General features: G+C 34.3%; 1 protein-coding gene and 1 long non-coding RNA gene across 2 annotated transcripts in view; one reads left to right on the top strand and one right to left on the bottom strand.

The window, feature by feature from the left end:
* Nucleotides 1–5,796, top strand: part of LOC105108605 (TMV resistance protein N-like) — a 27,195-nt gene extending 21,399 nt beyond the window's left edge. The window contains exons 2-4 of the mRNA XM_011002965.1: nt 3,803–4,066; nt 4,174–5,109; nt 5,221–5,796. Of these exons, the coding sequence (XP_011001267.1) occupies nt 3,803–4,066; nt 4,174–5,109; nt 5,221–5,784 (1,764 nt within the window). The 3' untranslated portion in view covers nt 5,785–5,796. The remainder of the gene's footprint in view (nt 1–3,802; nt 4,067–4,173; nt 5,110–5,220) is intronic.
* Nucleotides 5,797–5,816: 20 nt separating this feature from the next.
* Nucleotides 5,817–18,215, bottom strand: part of LOC105108606 (uncharacterized) — a 13,847-nt gene continuing 1,448 nt past the window's right edge. The window contains exons 2-3 of the long non-coding RNA XR_839089.1: nt 7,556–7,562; nt 5,817–5,907 (exon numbers count right to left, since the gene is read on the bottom strand). This is a non-coding gene — a long non-coding RNA (uncharacterized LOC105108606). The remainder of the gene's footprint in view (nt 5,908–7,555; nt 7,563–18,215) is intronic.

The raw sequence follows: 18,215 nt of genomic DNA, 5'->3' as shown, positions 1-18,215 counted from the left end.
AATCTATTATAATTGTTTTGTTTTGTTTTTTTAATTTAATTACTTTACTACATCCTTTATCTTTGTTAACATGTAATTAAAAAAATGATTTAAAATGAACTTATTAAATGCATTTGGGCTTATGATTTGGGTGATGAGTGTGGCAAATCAAATTTAATATTTTATTATCTTAATAATTTTTAAAAAATATTTTAAATTTTTTTATGTTAAATTATATTTTAACCAATTATTTATGTTATTTTTAAATTCACTAAGTTATCTATGTCACATTAAATTAATTCTTACATGATATAATTTAAAATTTGAGTTAATTAGAATATAAGATTTTAAATTTTACTTAACTCTCAATATAAATTTCAAACAAATTAAATTTTCATAACACAATAAATTGTTCCTATATAGAATACCTTAAAAAGCCTAGTTCTTTTGGCTTTAAATGATTTTTTACAATAACAACAGAGATGTGGTTCAAATCTTTAACACAACAATATCCAAAATAAAATGATACCTGAAATTAATAAATGTAATTTTTTCTCATAAAAGTATCTTATTTCTAGCAAGATATATAACTTTATGACTATACATAAAAATCATATCTTAATTTATGGACATGCATAATCTTCCTTATCATTAATCATAAAATACATGGGCTAATAAATATAGATATTTTTCTCTAATTTCTATTTTAGAAATGTAGTGTTGACATCAAGCTTACACCAAATCTTGCATGGTAGCAAATGACAAAAAATACGAAGATAGACTCATCAAAACTAGCCCTAGTAACGACAAGAAAATATGAAGGGTCACCACCACCCCTCTATCCTATGTAAAAGATAATTCATACAAAACCAAATTAATACTACAAGATTAAGTAAAATTAGTCTACTTTGTTGGAGGTTCCTTGTTTTATCCATTTTCTTTGGCATACGATGTGATATTTTAGTAAAGTCTTTCTAAGGTTATGACAAACAAGAGACAAAGAACATAACAATAATAAGACCTGACCATTATCATCAATTTCAACTCTAATAGATAGTAGATTTTCATACACAAAATGTGTAGACAATGCTTTAGATAGATCTTGTTTGTCAAAAAGTTAGTCCCATGCAAGGTTAATCAACAAATCACATACGATCTTTTTTAGCCACTACTTCTCATTATACTACATCCTATCAAAAAAATTGGATAGGTATTTTATTGCACGATGAAAAGTGGTTTTTTAAAAATTATTTTTAAAATATTTTTTTATTTGTTTATTATTAAAAAAATTAATTAATCAAAAAAATTTAACTTAGTTTCTAAAAAACTATTTTTTTATTTTAAAAGAAAATTATTTTTCAGAAGTTGTAAAAAAAATAGTAATATCATATTATTTACTTATTATAACAGATTTGATCATCAAATTTTTTATTGGTATATATTTTTTTAATTTTTTTTTTCAATTTCACCACTTAGACTTTAATTTAATTTTATTTTTATATTAACTTTGATTCTTATTTTTTTTATTTTTTTTAATTGAAAATTTTTATCTATCAAACTTGGTTCTCATTCTTTTGATTGTTAATTATTTTATTTGAAACATTTTATGAATTTATTATTATTATTTTAATGTTTTTCATCTGTTAGATTTGATCTCCATTATTTTTATTTTTATTTATTTTATTTTATTTTATTTGAGATAATTTATGAAATTAGATTTTTTTATCATTCTCATTTTCATTCAACTTTTTAATTTGTAAGATTTGTTCTCATTATTTTAATAAATTTAAAAAACAATATTAATAAATTATTTTTTCAATTTATTTTCTATAACATAATCAAATACTAAAAAGTATTATTAATCATCGAAAATTTAGAAATTTCCGGTAAACAAATGAAGGATAAGGCTCTATCATCTTAATTACATTTCTTATGTTTCATCCATCATTACTAACAGTTTTTATTTTTATTTTTTATTTTTTATTTTTTATTTTGTATTTTTTTTCGGCGTCAAGAGCATGGTTTAACATGTGATGGGAAAGAACTACACTCATCTTATCTAGTTCATGGAGCAATATTAACGGGTACATAAAATTTTTCAATACTATGCGTTGATCAAGATATAATGATTTTTACAAATCAACCACAAATTACAAATATAGAGCTCCGCTACTAGATTTCTGGGGATAGAACATATACATATAAAGAATATCACAACAAATACATTAAAAACAATCACACAATGCTAGATATTCTATGTTGCTTAGTTACAGCTACATATATAGGAGATGAGAAGAAAATTTCACTATAATTAGTGTCATAATCTAATTTTTAAATTTTTTATTTTAATTTTAATTTTTATAAAATAGAAAGAAAATAAAAAAAATAAAAAAATTGCAATTTGAGTCCAGACAACACAAGTTTTTGATTATTAATCACAAAAGAATGGTAAATTGAAGGTTCAATTTTGCTATAAATTTGAAGAATTAATCAATTTAAAAACTTATTTAAATATGAAATTTATTTAATTAATAATATCAGGAGTTTAATTGATGAATTTGTATGTTTGGAGACTTAACTAAGCTTGTATATATTTAATTAAGGAAAATTGGAGGTTGATATGTTTATAGATTTAATTAAACTTAAACATAGTTTAATTAAAGAAATTAAGAGTTTAGTTGAAGAAATATTAAAATTTAGGGCTGATTTAAGTTATAATTGTAAGAAATTAAAATCCAAATATCAAAGTGAAAATGCTATAGGGAGTTGAGAACCAATATGAAAATGGCCGTTCCCCCGGAAAACGACGCCGTTTCAGAGTCACTGACGTCTCAAACAGGGGAAAGGCCGCCTGCGGGAAAAATTTGGCCAGGCGTGTACCACCCTCAGCCCAGGTTTTCACATAAACCGAATGGTTTACCATCCAGCCCCATTCCAGCCAACTTTCCTCCACCACCGCGAGGCACCAGTGAGCTGAGGAAACCGCTACCAACAGTCCAGTAATGGCCGGACTGTTGGTGTCCCGATCCAACAAGAACACAAAAACCCAAAGTCCTTATCTCCACTCAAGGATCAGTATCCTGGGGAGATAAGAATAAAATCCACACCAGAAACGCCTAGGGGGGGAGGAACACCGAACGAAAAACAGAGAGAAGCTCGAGAGGGACACCAACGAAAAAATTAGTGTTAGACTCTACCATGCATTTTCCCTCTACCGTACATATTCCTTTAAAAATTTAAATCTAACATGTATAATAGTTGAAATGAATATGATTATAAAGTAAATAACGTAATCAGCCAATGACGGGACATGGGCACCATACGCAAGTTCAAATGAAGTGCTTAAACAATGCTATCATATAGTATTTTATGGGATATTTGGACCACAAAAAACAAATTGATCTTAAAGAATAAAAAACTAGATTGAAATGCGTTGTTTCAACTTATTCTTCACCATCTTGCACTTTGATTCAAAGCTCGGAATAATAACTTTATATAAATAAAAAATAATTTCATTAGAGGTTTTTAGGCATTTTACCAAGGTATAATAACTGAAGTGTTATTGCTTATTTGAGCTTGTTAATAATGCTCATCTTCTTTCTAACTCCATTATTGTTTGTGAATTCCAGCTTACCATTTAAACTGGTTCATTATAAATATCTCGATTGTTTTTTCTTTCTTTTATTAAAAAACAAAAAAGTATACATAACAGAAATGCTAGGTGGTCCTGGGTTCTTACCTGAAATTGGTATCAACATTCTCATCCAAAGAATATGCATGATTATTGTCATGATATTTTAATGCTTTTTTTGACTATTTTCAGGGAACAGATGCTGTGGAGGGTCTGGCACTAGATGTGCAAGAATCTTTTAGCACAAAATCGTTTACCAAAATGAGACGTTTAAAATTACTCCAAATCAATGGAGCACATCTTGTGGGAAGCTACAGTCTTCTCCCCAAAGAGTTGATATGGCTTTGTTGGTTTCAATGCCCTCTGAAATCTTTGCCGTCTGATTTTCACTTAAACGACCTTGTTATACTTGATATGCAAAACAGTAACGTACGAGAACTTTGGAAGGGGACTAAGGTAAAATATATGCATTAGGCACTCAAAATTTTCCCTAACTAAATTTAATTTAGAGTTACATTTTTTCACATAGCTATTTTTCTCTTATTTTCTCATTGCCTTGACAGATTCTTAACAAGCTGAAAATCCTCAATCTCAGCTATTCCGAGTACCTTGCTAAAACGCCGAACTTCCGAGGACTCTCTAGTTTGGAGAGACTAATACTTGCAGGATGCAGGAGTTTGGTTGAGGTACATCAATCTATTGGAACTTTGAAGAGCCTTGTTTTGTTGAACTTGGAGGTGTGTGACAGCCTAAAGACTCTTCCAGAAAGCATGGGTAACTTAAAATCTCTTCAAACTCTGAACGTTGCTTGGTGCTCACAACTTGAGAAATTGCCAGAGAGTTTGGGTGACATAGAATCCTTAACAGAGTTGTTTACAAAGGGTACTGCGATTAAGCAACTTCCTCCATCAGCTAGATATTTGAAGAAACTGACAAAGTTATCATTTGGTGGATACAACAAAGTTTTCTACTCACATGATCTACCATCTAAATCTTGGTTTTCAATATTTTCATCGTGGCTTTCACCACAAAGCTGTTCGAGCTCCATAGATATGCTACCAGCTTCTTTCACTAGTTTCAGCTTATTGAAAGAACTAGATCTAAGTTATTCTGGTTTGTCTGAAGCTACAAGTTCCATTGATCTTGGGAGTTTGTCCTTTCTTGAAAATTTGAATTTGTCTGGACAAGAATTCTTCAATCTGCCTTCTAGCATTAGCCGCCTTTCTAAGCTTCAATTTTTGACGGTTGAGAGATGCTCGAATCTTCTATCAATCTCAGAGCTTCCATCAAGTTTACTGTTCTTGTCTATCTATGACTGCACATCCATTGAAAGAGTAACTGCACCACTTCAGCATGAAAGACTACCATTACTGAATGTAAAAGGGTGCCGAAATTTAATAGAGATTCAGGGCATGGAATGTGCGGGCAATAACTGGTCCATTTTGAACTTAAATGGCTGCAACAATTTATCTGAAAACTATAAGATGAGTCTTATTCAGGTTGTCTCTCTTTCTCTGTCTCTTCGCTTACTTGAACACAAACATTTAGCATGTAAATATGGTAATTTTTCGAACTCAAGTTTTAATTACTTTCCTTGAACCAATATGTAGGGATTATGCAAAGGTAAACATTATGACATTTGCCTAGCTGGTGGTGAGTTACCAGAATGGTTCGGCCATCGTGGAGAAGGATCTTCATTATCATTTCATTTTTCAGTTCCAGATGGTAATAAACTCCAAGGGCTGCTTCTTTGGGTTGTCTCGGCCTCCACCGATGAAGCCACTCGAGAAACACCATTTCTCCTGTTTGATATGTGTGTTGCTACTTTCAAAAATAAGAGCAATGGTATTGAATTGTTTGAGACGATGGCAGCAGTTACGTTTGACAGAACTATCAAGAAGCATTCTTGGATACAGCATATACCGTTGATTGGGTTAGAGGAATCACTGCAAGGTGTAGAGGAATTGGAACTGAATGTCAGAATAAGCTTATATGATGTTCGAAAATGTCGGGTAGAAAAATGTGGGGTACATTTGATAATGGAAAAGAATAAAGCAGATTCAGATCAGGAGATTGATATTCATGCTCTAGGCTCTGATGATCAGCTGTTGGAAAGTAGTTTGATAAGAGATTTGCAAAAATGGAAAATCACCAGTTGCACTAAATTTGGATAGCATACAACATAGAATATGCTTCTTCTTTTTTGTTTTTTTTTTTTCCATGTTTTTGGATCACAGGGTGCTGGATCTGTGGTATTGTTTTCTTGGCATTTCGGACTGATAAATGAGTGACACAAACTTGAAAGTCTATTTCAATGAGGACAATGGAACTGTATATTTATTATCACCATTAATTTATTAATAATTCCTTTGCTTGCTTCGGATCGTGATTCAAGTCGTTCTCTTCCATGTAGACGAATGCAGGGAAAGCTAAACCTAGTCCACCATCACTATCAACTGTCACACCCCGGCCGCCTAAAAAAAATTTATAATGGAATCTTTGGAAAAAATAGATTTTTGACATCTTGTTCTTTAATTAGGATATTCTTTATTTAAGGAATCACCACCTAATATTATGGTTACTAGGAACCCTAACTGGTCAATAGAGATTCTATGGTTCAAGACTGGTTACGTAAAAGGAAAGATATCATCACCCCTTAAACGTCCTACCTAAGGCAGCCTGCATTGCTACTCTTTATCTTTAATTGCTAATATTTTTTTTTGCTGGTTTATACTATGATTGTTTGTGCGTAATATTCCTGACTCTGGAGCCAGTGAATATTTAACTACGGATATTTCCAACTCTGGCGTTGGTAAATATTACGTAGGTGTCAAAGTAAATAAATTTAAATCATTAATTGCTAATATTTTTTTTTTGTTTATACTCTGATTGTTTATGTGTAATATTCCTGACTCTGGCGTCAGTGAATATTCGACTACGGATATTTCTAACTCTGGCGTTAGTAAATATTACGTAGGTATCAAAGTAAATAAATCTAAGTTATCACATTTTTTTTATTCCTGGCTCTGGCGTCAGTGAATAAAAAAAATAAAAAAAATTTATGCATATATATTTTTATGTAACTAAGTAAAAGAGAAATACAATACAATAAAATAAAATAAATTATTGCTTTTATTCCTGACTCTAGCGTCAGTGAATAAACTTATAGTTTTATTTTATTTTGTTTTATTTTTTTCTACTTTTATTTTTTTGTGAAATTAAACAAAGTTCAATGAAATAAATTTGAATCTTTATTCTAACCCTGGTTTTAATGAATAAAAACAAAAAAAATCAAATTTTTTTATTTTTTATTTATACATTCCGGATATTTTTTATTTTTTGTTTTTTTTATTTTTTCCTTGGGCTGGGCTGGACCCCTATTTTCTGGACAATCTTCTTTATGTTCTTGTTAGCCGCTTCAACAGCACCATTCATCTTTGGTCGGTAAGGGGATGAATTAGAATGCTTGATTTTCCATTTAGTGCATAATTCCACGATCATCTTCCCATTGAAGTTCTTGGCGTTATTAGTTACTATTCTTTCTGACAAACCATACCTACAAATTAGGTCTCTCTCAATGAAACGCTTGACCACTTTCTGCATCACATGAGCATATGAACAAGCCTCTACCCACTTTGTAAAATAATCAATTGCGACCAAGATAAATCGATGACCATTGCTAGCTTTTGGATTAATAGGCCCATTCACATCTATCCCCCACATTGCAAATGACCAAGGTGACACCATATTGAATAAGGGCAATGAAGGCGCCTTGATTTTGTCACTATACACCTGACATTTATGACATCTTCGGACAAATTCTATACAATCCTTCTCCATAGTCATCCAAAAATACCCTGCTCTTTGCATTTATCTCGGCATCATGTGTCCATTTGCATGGGTGGTGCAAATTCCTCCGTGTACTTCATACAAAGCTTTATTGGCTTTTGATCTGTTTAGGCATCTTAATAAAGTCCCATCAAATGCCCTTTTGTATAAGATTTCTCCATCTAGAAAGTATTCCATGGCCATTCTTCCCAATGTCTTCTTATCTGTCTTTGAAGCTTCAGAAGGATATTCTCGATATTGGATGAATCTTTTTATATCTGCATACCAAGGATTGCCATCAATTTCTTCTTCTATTAAATAAAAATGAGCAGGAGAACTTCTGATATCAATGCCTATAGGATGTACTCTGATACCACAATCGATTGTGGCCATAGAGGCCAGGGTTGCTAAAGCATCCGCAAACTGATTCTTATCCCTTCCTAAATGATTGAACTCTATCTCTTCAAACTTTTCAGCCAACTTGGAGAGATATTCTTGATATGGTTTCAATTTCTCATCTTTTGTCTACCATTCCCCCTTTGTCTGGCAGATTATCAACATGGAGTCTCCATATACCTCTAGTTTTTGTATCTTTAGTTCCAATGCAGCTTCTAATCCATGAATACAAGCCTCATATTCAGCTGTGTTGTTTGTGCAACTAAATTGCAGTTTAATAGAGATGGGATATTGTTTTCCTTCTGGAGAAATTATTACAGCACCAGCTCCATTACCAGACACATTCACTGCACCATCAAAGTACATGGTCCACCAATCACTTTCTATTACTAACACATCTTCATCAGGGAAGTCAAAATTTAATGGCTCATAGTCTTCAAGGGCGTTATTAGCTAAATGGTCTGCGATTGCACTTCCTTTCACGGATTTTCTTGTTTTGTAGATGATATCATATTCAGCCAACAATACTTGCCATCTAGCCAGCCTATTTGACATGTACGGTTTTTCAAAAATATATTTCAGAGGATCTATCTTTGAAATTAGCCAAGTGGTATAATATAGCATATACTGTCGAAGTCTTTTCGCACTCCATACCAAAGCACAACACAACTTCTCAATCATACTGTAATGAGATTCACACTCAGTGAACTTTTTGCTAAGGTAGTAGATGACTTGTTCTTTTCTTCTGGTCTCATCATGTTGGCCAAGCACACAACCCATTGCTGATTCAGTCACTGTTAAATATAAAATGAGAGGCTTTCCAGGCACAGGTGGTACCAATAGAGGTGGGTTTTGCAGATATTGTTTTATCTTATCAAATGCTTTTTGACAGTCTTCATTCCATACTCCAAGGTTTTTCTTTCGAAGTAATCGAAAGATTGGTTCACAAGTGACCGTTAGTTGTGAAATAAATCGAGCAATGTAATTTAAACACCCCAAAAAACCTCGAACTTCTTTCTCGATTTTAGGAGTTGACATAGCTTATATGGCCTTCACTTTATCAGGGTCTACTTCTATGCCATTATTGCTTACCATAAATCCCAATAACTTCCCCGACTTCACCCCAAATGTACACTTTGCAGGGTTCAACTTTAATTGATATTTTCTCAGCCTTTCAAATAATTTCTTCAGAGCTGGGATATGGTTTTCCTCATCTTTAGACTTAGCAATCATATCATCCACATATACCTCAATTTCTTTGTGCATCATGTCATGAAATAGTGTCACCATTGCTCTTTGATAAGTTGCCCCAGCATTTTTCAATCCAAATGGCATAACTTTATAGCAATATGTTCCCCACGGGGTGACAAATATTGTTTTCTTCTTGTCTTGCTCGACCATTTTAATCTGATTATACCCAGAGAAACCATCCATAAAAGAGTAAGTAGAACTCTTAGTAGCACTATCCACTAGCACATCTATATGGAGTAAAGGAAAATTATCCTTTGGGCTTGCCTTATTCAAGTCTCGGAAATCCATACATACCCTGATTTTGTTATCTTTCTTGGGTACTACTACGATATTGGACACCCATTGAGAATAATCGACTACTTCCAAGAATCCAGCGTCCTACTGTTTCATTATTTCTTCTTTCACTTTGATTAGTATATCTGGCCTTGTCCTCCTCAACTTTTGCTTAACTGGCTTACAACCTTCTATCAAAGGTAGTTTATGTACCACAATATCAGTATCCAGACCAAGCATATCAGCGTATGACCAGGCAAAAACATCAACATATTCTTGTAAAAGAGCAATCAATTTCCCTCTTTCGTCAGCAGAGACTAACTTCCTTATCTTCAACTCTCTTTTATTATCCTCGGTGCCCACATTTATCAGTTCTAATTCTTCTTTTACGGGCTTCCATGTGCGATTAGATTGTTCGACTAACCTTGCGAACTCATGGATATCCTCTTCACCAAACTCTTCCTTATCCATGGCAATTATATTTTCATCAAAGTTAAGCCAATTATCCACAGTGCAATGAGTTTATGAGGTGTATGACAATCTGCTTTCAGATTTCCTAAAAGCGGAAAGTGTTTCGGTTATAAGTATATACTTTTTGGGAAATTAAATAAAAAAACAGAGAAAAAGAAAAACATGATTGAAAGAAAGTATGCATGATCTTATTGAAATCTAAAGGATAGAAGGGCTCAACCACAAAACCTTATTGCCAATCTCTTAAGCCATGATGATTTGGCAAGGCACAATTATTCAAACACTACAAATAACCAAAACAACAAACAAGTAAACAAACATTACTTTTTGAAAATAATTGGAACTTCATGAATTTCCCAATTTGCTAAATCTTCTCCCTCGGCCAGTTTCCTCATGAATTCTGATGAGCCATCTTCCAAAATGCTAATAGTTAGTTGGGGAAACTGTTCGTGAGTACTATCTTCTTCCTTTAACTCTTGTTCACTGTCTTTTTCAAGATAATTGATAGTAACACCATTGAATTCCTTTCTTAGTCCTCCCTCGAAATCTTCAGTTTTTATCACATATACGGGTCTTGGGAACGTTACATGGATTGGTGGGATCTCCATTCGATCTTCATCTGGTTCTCTCCTTTCAATCCGGGCCATTCTCTTTTCTCTTCTAATTTCAACTGCTCTTTTGAAATCTGCTTTTCCAGGCTTAAACCCTAAGCCAAACCTTTGATCCGCGCACTTCATTTTTATCACATTAACCCTCTCTGGCATTCCGGTAGTGTGGTCATATTGAAATGGCAGTCCATGCTTTAAGAAGTATTTAGCAGCCATTTTTGCTGCTTCGGAAATTTCTGGTTTCCTTCGTATCGTATTTTCTAGTACCCATTCAGCATTTACAACTTCAAATGCATGCAAATTTCTGTCCTTACTTTCTTCAGTTTCTATGTAATGGATCGATACATTTTTCATTGTTGATAAAGTTTCCTCAGCCCTCACAGTCACCAAATTTCCATTGATGATAAACTTGACCCGTTGATGTAAAGAAGATGCGACAGCTCGGGCTGCATGGATCCAAGGTCTCCCAAGTAACATGTTATATGATGGATGAATATCCATTACTTGTAATGTGACTTGAAATGGTTGTGGGCCAATGATTAGTTCAACATCAATACTCCCAATGATTGGTCGAGGTGACCCATCATATGCCCTAGCAGTCATGGTACTTGGCTTCATATGAGAAGCATCCACTGGCATTTTATCAAGTACATGTCTTGGTAATACATTGAGAGTAGAACCATTATCTATAAGCACCTTATCAACCATACAATCCTTGCATTTTACCGTGATGTGCAACGGTTTATTATGACCGGTCCCTTCATGATCCAGCTCATCATCGGTAAAGTAAAGGTAGTTGGTGGCTTGAATCCTTCCCACCAAATGTTCTATGGAGTCTTATGTGATATCCTGAGGAACATATGCTTCATTAAGAACCTTCTGAAGCGCGTTCCTATGCAATTTTGAACTCAACATTAATAACAACAAAGAAATCCTAGCAGGTGTTTTCTTTAGCTGATCAACCATACTATATTCGTTGTGCTTCATCAATTTCATAAATTCATTAGCCTCTTCATCACTTACTGGCTTATTAACCTCATCGGTCTTTATCGATTCCAACATATCCTTTCATTTGACTTTTCTATGGTTTTCCAACTCTTCGGGAGTAAACATCTCCCACTCCGAGTGAGTCCTCCTATTTCAGCATGGAAAACAGGGCCAGGATTTATGCTGTGAAAGGAATAACCATAATTATAGGGTTGAGCATTAAAACTCCTGCTAACAGTATTTATAGGCTTAGTTAGGATCATTTTTGGTGGACCCTTTTCGGTTGGTATATATCTACAAACTTCCACCTTATTGTTACAACCAGTCATTGTTGCTACCAACTCATCTTCTTTGGGTTTCATTAATCTTAATACTCCCAACATCATCATATTTTCTATCTCCAAATGAAACTCCTCACACGAGTCGATATCATGCCCAAGCTGCTGATGATATTTACAATATTCATTCTCATTCCTTACAGCTTATACTTTGACTGGTGTCTTTAAATAGTCTGTTTACCTCAACATCCCATACAATCTATCCATAGTCACCCTTAAAGTTGATGTACTTCCCCTTCCTATCTCCAAATTATTAACTCCCCCATTTCCTGAAGCATGATTTGGTAGAGGGTTAGAATTCACATTTGGAGATTCATAAAAAAAAATCCACCCCGCTTTGATGAGCTGAAGGATTTTTCGTTTGAATGCAATACATCCATCAATGTCATGACCAACAGCACCAGCATGGTATTCACATTTTTTATCGGGTTTATACCAAAAAGGAAATGGTGGTTGTAAAGGTTATAATGGAATAGGTGCTACCTGACCAATACTAAGCAATCTTTGGTGCATTTCAATAAGAGACATGGGTAATGGTGGAAGTTGCACTTAATCTGTTGGAAAATTTCTTCTTGGGCGGTAGGCATTATTGGTTTGGTTGTTTATTGGGTTGTTTTGGGTGTTTGTAGGTGAAGAGAATTTTATATTGGATATAGAGGGGGTAGGTGGAATACTTCTGAAGCTATAATTATCTTGGTAGGTTTTCTTCCCTCTACTTTCCCTTTCAACATTGTGAATTTCTGTTTCTTTCCTCTTCCCACTAAAACCTCTTTTTTCAGTAGGATCCACGATCCTACCCGTCCGAACGGCTTGTTCGATCCTTTCAACTATGACAACCAAATTGGAGAAATTTTATGTTGCACTGCCTACCAAGTACTCAAAGTACGGGGCTTTGAAAGCATTAGAAAATAAGCCAGTCATCTCCCTTTCTGACAATGGAGGACTTACTTGTGCAGCTAATTCACGCCACCTTTGGGCATATTCTCTTACAGACTCCTTATTGCCTTTTTCCATGGCTTGCAAACTTGATCTATCTGGGGCAATATCCATGTTGAACTTATATTGTCTAACAAAAGCATCAACCAAGTCCTTCCATCCTTTAATCTTGGTATTGTCCAAACATATATACCAAGCAAAAGCAATATCACTTAAACTGTCCTGAAAGAAATGGATCAATAATCTCTCATCATGGACTACTTCAGCCATCTTATTACAATATGCTTTAAGATGAGTGATTGGGCACTGAGTTTCGGTATATTTAACAAATTCTGGAACTCTGAATTTTCTAGGAATAACCACGTTAGGCACTAAACACATTTCAGTGGCCTTCACGGGATCATACAAACTATTCCCTTCTATTGCCTTCATTCTTTCTTCTAAGGCAGCTAGTTTCTCATGACCATTTTCCTCTATTATCTTGTTCCTTTGAGGTTCTTCTTCTGTCAACACAATATGAGGGATCCTCATTGGATGTGCTGATTGAGTAGGTGCGAAAGGAGCAGCATGCTGAGGTTCGAATGGCGGAATGAAGGAAGGTGGAGGCTGAGGTGTACATGTTTGTTGAGAAGATGTTCCTTCCCCAGCTCTAGGCCTCAAAGCTTGCTCGAGCAAGCTAGTGAGCCTTGCCACATCCTCTTTCAGGCTTTCTAACTCTCTTTGGTGTTGCATTTCTAACTGAGCTCTCTCTTCATTTTTCATTTTCTTTCGTGAACGAGTATTATGGATACGTTTCAGTTGGGGACCTATATTTCACCTGCTATATGCAGAATATGACAATCTATAAGCAAATGTATGAGATGCATGAATGTGAATGCAACATATTGGATATAGATTCACACTTTGTTGGTGACATATGGTCGTTATTCATTGGATATGTGGGTTGAACTTGAACTTGATATCATTGTTGTAATGCCGAGGAGAGATCTGCTAAGCTGTTTGACATTTGGGCTTTCAGCCATATACACATGTTTTTTTTTTTTGAAAATGTAGGTCTAACCCTTTCATTACTTATTTAAAAGCTTACAATGAAAAATTAATCTAATCTATTACAGGAGAAAAAACACTTCCTTTAGTAGCTATTGCTCTTAAAAAAGGATCGGTGTTATCCATGCTTCTTCGATATTTCATTATGTCTCCTCCTACTTGGCGGGCTTCCACTCGTAATAAATGGGCTTCTGCAGCTGCTCTATCAATTTGATCTTATAGTTCTCTTATCCTCTCAGTATGAATCAAGTTGTTTCTAGACAAAAAGTTATTAGCATTGTCCAATGTTTGATTGTGCTGCTTTATCATTTTCTGGTTTTCCATAAGCTGTGCGGTCTTCAATTTTTCTTTTTCCAGGTTAGATCTCAATGCTTCTGCTTCAACCTTATGATCATTCAACGCTACTCTTTGCTCTTCATGTATTTTAGTCACATGTTTAGTATTGACTATTTCAATCTTCGCTCCCCCCAATTGGTCTTTAAGTTTGATTACGTCCGCTCGATGCATTTTTAATGCAGTTTGCGTCTTGATAGCTGACTCTTCCCAATGCTTAGCTTTTGCCCTATAATATGTCATGTCCTTATTAATCGTCTTCAATTCATCCTTTGCCTTTATCCAGTCTTGACCCACAGAGTCCCTTTCTTCTTCAACTGTTTTTCCCACAGCTCTTTCTTTGGCTAACTGCTGCTCCAAGGACACTCTCTGCTCCTCCTTTGCTTTAAGCTCGGCTTGTAACAATTTTACTTGTTCCCTTAATTCTTTTTTACTGTTCACTCTTTTCCTTCGAGTGCCCACAGATTCAGAAACTTCTGCCATATAAGAGACTCCTCCATTACGCCATTCGGGATACCTTTCACTAACTGTAGGATTCCTTACACCTATCTCCTTTTTAACTATCACCAAAGAACCCCAATCATGCTTAATGCTCTCCAGTATTTCATTATATGCGCCTTTGTAGACTCTAGTGAATTGAGCTAAACCAACTATTCTTGGAATGCTTTGTATGCCCCCAAGCTGTCTTGCAACCAAAGCAGGTGCATAACTAATATACCCAATCACCCCAATCAAAGGTACCCAAGGCTTTTTCCCACAGCCCATTAGGTATGCTACATTTTTCATCCATCGAGCTCTCCAATTAAAATTGCTTTGCGGAATTCCTTGCAATTTCACCCTCCAATCATCTTCAGAAAATTTTTCCCATTCACTTGATACAAATAACTCGAGTGGCTTTTGGTCAAACCACCAAAAATTTCGGAATACTGGTGTCTCAGATTCTATATGGCTTACCATCCAAATGAACAACAATGGAACACAACATCTCATAGAACCTTTCCCAATCCTTTTGCAATGATTGAGAGATAAAAAAGTTTCAGCCAAGATCGCAGCAGAAGGATTAATTTTGATCTTCTCATACTCCATAAACATATTAGCTGCCTCTAAACTGATAATTCCGGTCGTCGAAGGACACAAAATCAACCCAAATATCCCCAAAGCCAATATTCGGTATATCTCCAAATTGGCATCAATATTAGACTTTTTAGCAATCAAAAGCTCTTCTAGTCGTTTCCATCTCAAACCCCCAAAATTATTTTTTTCTCTATATAAGCTCATTTGACGGATTCCCAATAGCTTAGTGAGCTCCTCTATAGTATTCTCAATCTTTTGATGAAAGTAAACCTTATGGATATCCTCGGGAAATTCTATCAAAACACCGTATTCTTCAATGGTAGGAACCATGTCGATATTCCCAAATGTAAAACATCGATATTTAGGATCCTAAAAATGAATTAAGGTTTTTATGGCTAATGGTAGTACTGGAACATTCAGAAGATGCAAAACTCTCCCATACATCCTAGTAAATTCTGCCTCATCGGCCAAGTATTTGGTGAATGGAAGCAAACGACTGGCTTCATTTATTGTGCATCTCACATCTTTTAGTAGCGGTATCCCACTGTCATCCAGTCTAGGGCAGTCTCCCTCAGTCATATGCAATGATTCAGATTCAAGCTCATACTCAACCGTTGTGATTTCACGATTAACGACCATTATGTCACCTAAAAAAAAAATCATGTAATAAAGATGTTATATGTTAAGCTTGCCTTAGTGAGATTTACATAGGGAACAACTTAAAGGGTAAGTTCTAGTCATTAAATGCTCAAGGTAGGCTACTATCTAGTCTTTAAAAGGTCTTTCGCATGCTCAGTGATCTTCCTCGAAAGGTTGATATGAGGCTTACAAGTAGCGTGAAGATAGAGGCCCTGAATAATATCAGTTTAGGCATACCAACCACTATCGAGTAAACAATCAAGCGAAAGTTGGATGGTTTCATGAGTCTTACCCAGGCTAAAGCCATTGGGGTACCGCTACTCTCCCACTTAACATAAAGTTTATACAATAGATATTTATTATGAAATGCGTGGTGTGTGAAGGCGTCAATGCATATCCAATATATATGATGACATGAATAAATATGGATGCTAAAGTTGTAAAAATAAATAAACCAAATAGACCAAAACACACAACAAATATTGGTAGCAATTTTAACAAATAAAGCAAAGCTTAGTCTTAGTTCCCCAGTGGAGTCGCCATTCTGTCACACCCGACATCGCGGTAACCTAAAAAATATAATTCATGGAATGAAAAGAATGGATTTCTAGCATCCTATCCTTTGATGGGGAATTGTCTTTGTTTAAGGAGTAGCCACCTAGTATTATGGTTACTAGAAACCCTAACTGGTCAATAGAGATTCTATGATCCGAGACTGGTTAGATAAAAGGGAAGATATTATCACCCCTTAAACGTCCTACCTAAGGCAGGCTGCATTGCTGATCTTTGTCCTTAATTGCTAACATTTTTTTGTTGTTTATACTATGATTGTTTGTGTGTAATATCCCTGACTCTGGCGCCAGTGAATATTCAACTACGGATATTTCCAACTCCGACGTTGGTAAATATTACGTAGGTATCAAAGTAAACAAATCTAAATCATTATTTTTTTTATTCCTGACTCTGACATCAGTGAATAAAAAATAAAATCAGTTTATTATTATTTTTTTAAAAAAAGTAAAAATAAAATATTTTTAAATCAGTATCTTTTATATTCCTGACTCTGGCGTGAGTGAATAAAAAGATCAAGTAAAAATTTTATGAATGTATATCTTTATGTAATTAAGCAAAAGAGAAATACAATAAAATAAATTATTAACTTTATTCCTGACTCTGGCGTTAGTGAATAAACTTATAATTTTATTTTATTTTATTTTATTTTTATTTTTTTACCTACTTTTATTTTTTATGAAATTTAAACAAAGTTCAATGAAATAAATTTGAATTTTTATTCTGACTCTAGCTTTAATGAATAAAGAACAAAGAAATTCATTTTTTTTATTTACACATTCAAAAAAAAAATTATTTTTTTTATTTTTTTATTTTTTTTTATTTTTTTTTTTGGATTGGGCTGGGCCTAAGCCAGTGACCAGGATAAAAGTTGATGCACGCGTGAAACAATTTCACGCGTACATCAACAGTGTGAAGGTAATTAAGTTAATTAATTAAATCAAGAGTTTAATTGGAGAATTAATAAATTTTGATATTTAATTGAGCTTGGGATTAAGTTAATTAATTAAATTAAAAGAAATTGAGGAATTAATGAGTTTGAGGACTTAATTAAACTTTGATTTAATTAATTAAAAAAATCAGGAATTTAATTGAAGAAATACCAAAGTTTGGAGGTTATTTAGAGAAAATTATTGGAAAAGTAAAGTTTAAGGACTAAATTGAATAGTTCAGAAATTCAGGACTGTTGTGTAAATAACATATCAATTTAGGGATCTAATTGAAATTAACCGGAAAAAAATTAAAAGGAATTTTAATTGATTAAGGGGTCCAATTGCCGAATTTCCAAAGCCCAGGGGTCAAATTGAAAACTCCCGTTTCCCCGCCGTTGCCGCGTCTTCTCCATCCCGAGTCAATAGGGAAGTTTCCGATTCAGCAGGGGAGCTGATAATCTGCAACAAACCCGATCTTGGATAACATCTGTTGCCAATAATCTCGTTCAGGGATTCCATAACACAGTCCTGCAAAGACAGGACTGGCGGCAAGGCCAATTTCTCTATAAAAGGGAGAAGAAAACCAGGCGTGAGGGGGAAGAGGAAGAAAAAAAAACCCGAAAAATACCAAAGAACAGCCCAAGAATTACCGAGCAGAGCAGAAAAGAACCCAGAAAAATTCCACAGAAAACAAAGAAAAACCACCCCAGAACAGAGACAAAAAACAGAGCAAACCACATAAAAAAAGCAGAAATACAAAAAGCAATTGAGAAAGAAGGAGAGAACAAGAGAGCAGTTTACATAAAAGAGGAGAATTAGCTTCGTTATTGTTGTATTCCCTGCAGAGAAAGCAACCCGAAATCAGTGAAAAACTCAAAGAAGCAAAGACCCATCACCTTCTCAGCTTTATCTTTTGAAGAAT

The sequence above is a fragment of the Populus euphratica genome, unplaced genomic scaffold, assembly GCF_000495115.2.
Source record: "Populus euphratica unplaced genomic scaffold, PopEup_1.0 scaffold196.1, whole genome shotgun sequence".
In the NCBI taxonomy this organism is placed as follows: Eukaryota; Viridiplantae; Streptophyta; class Magnoliopsida; order Malpighiales; family Salicaceae; genus Populus; species Populus euphratica.
This window is presented reverse-complemented; position numbering and strand designations above follow the sequence as displayed.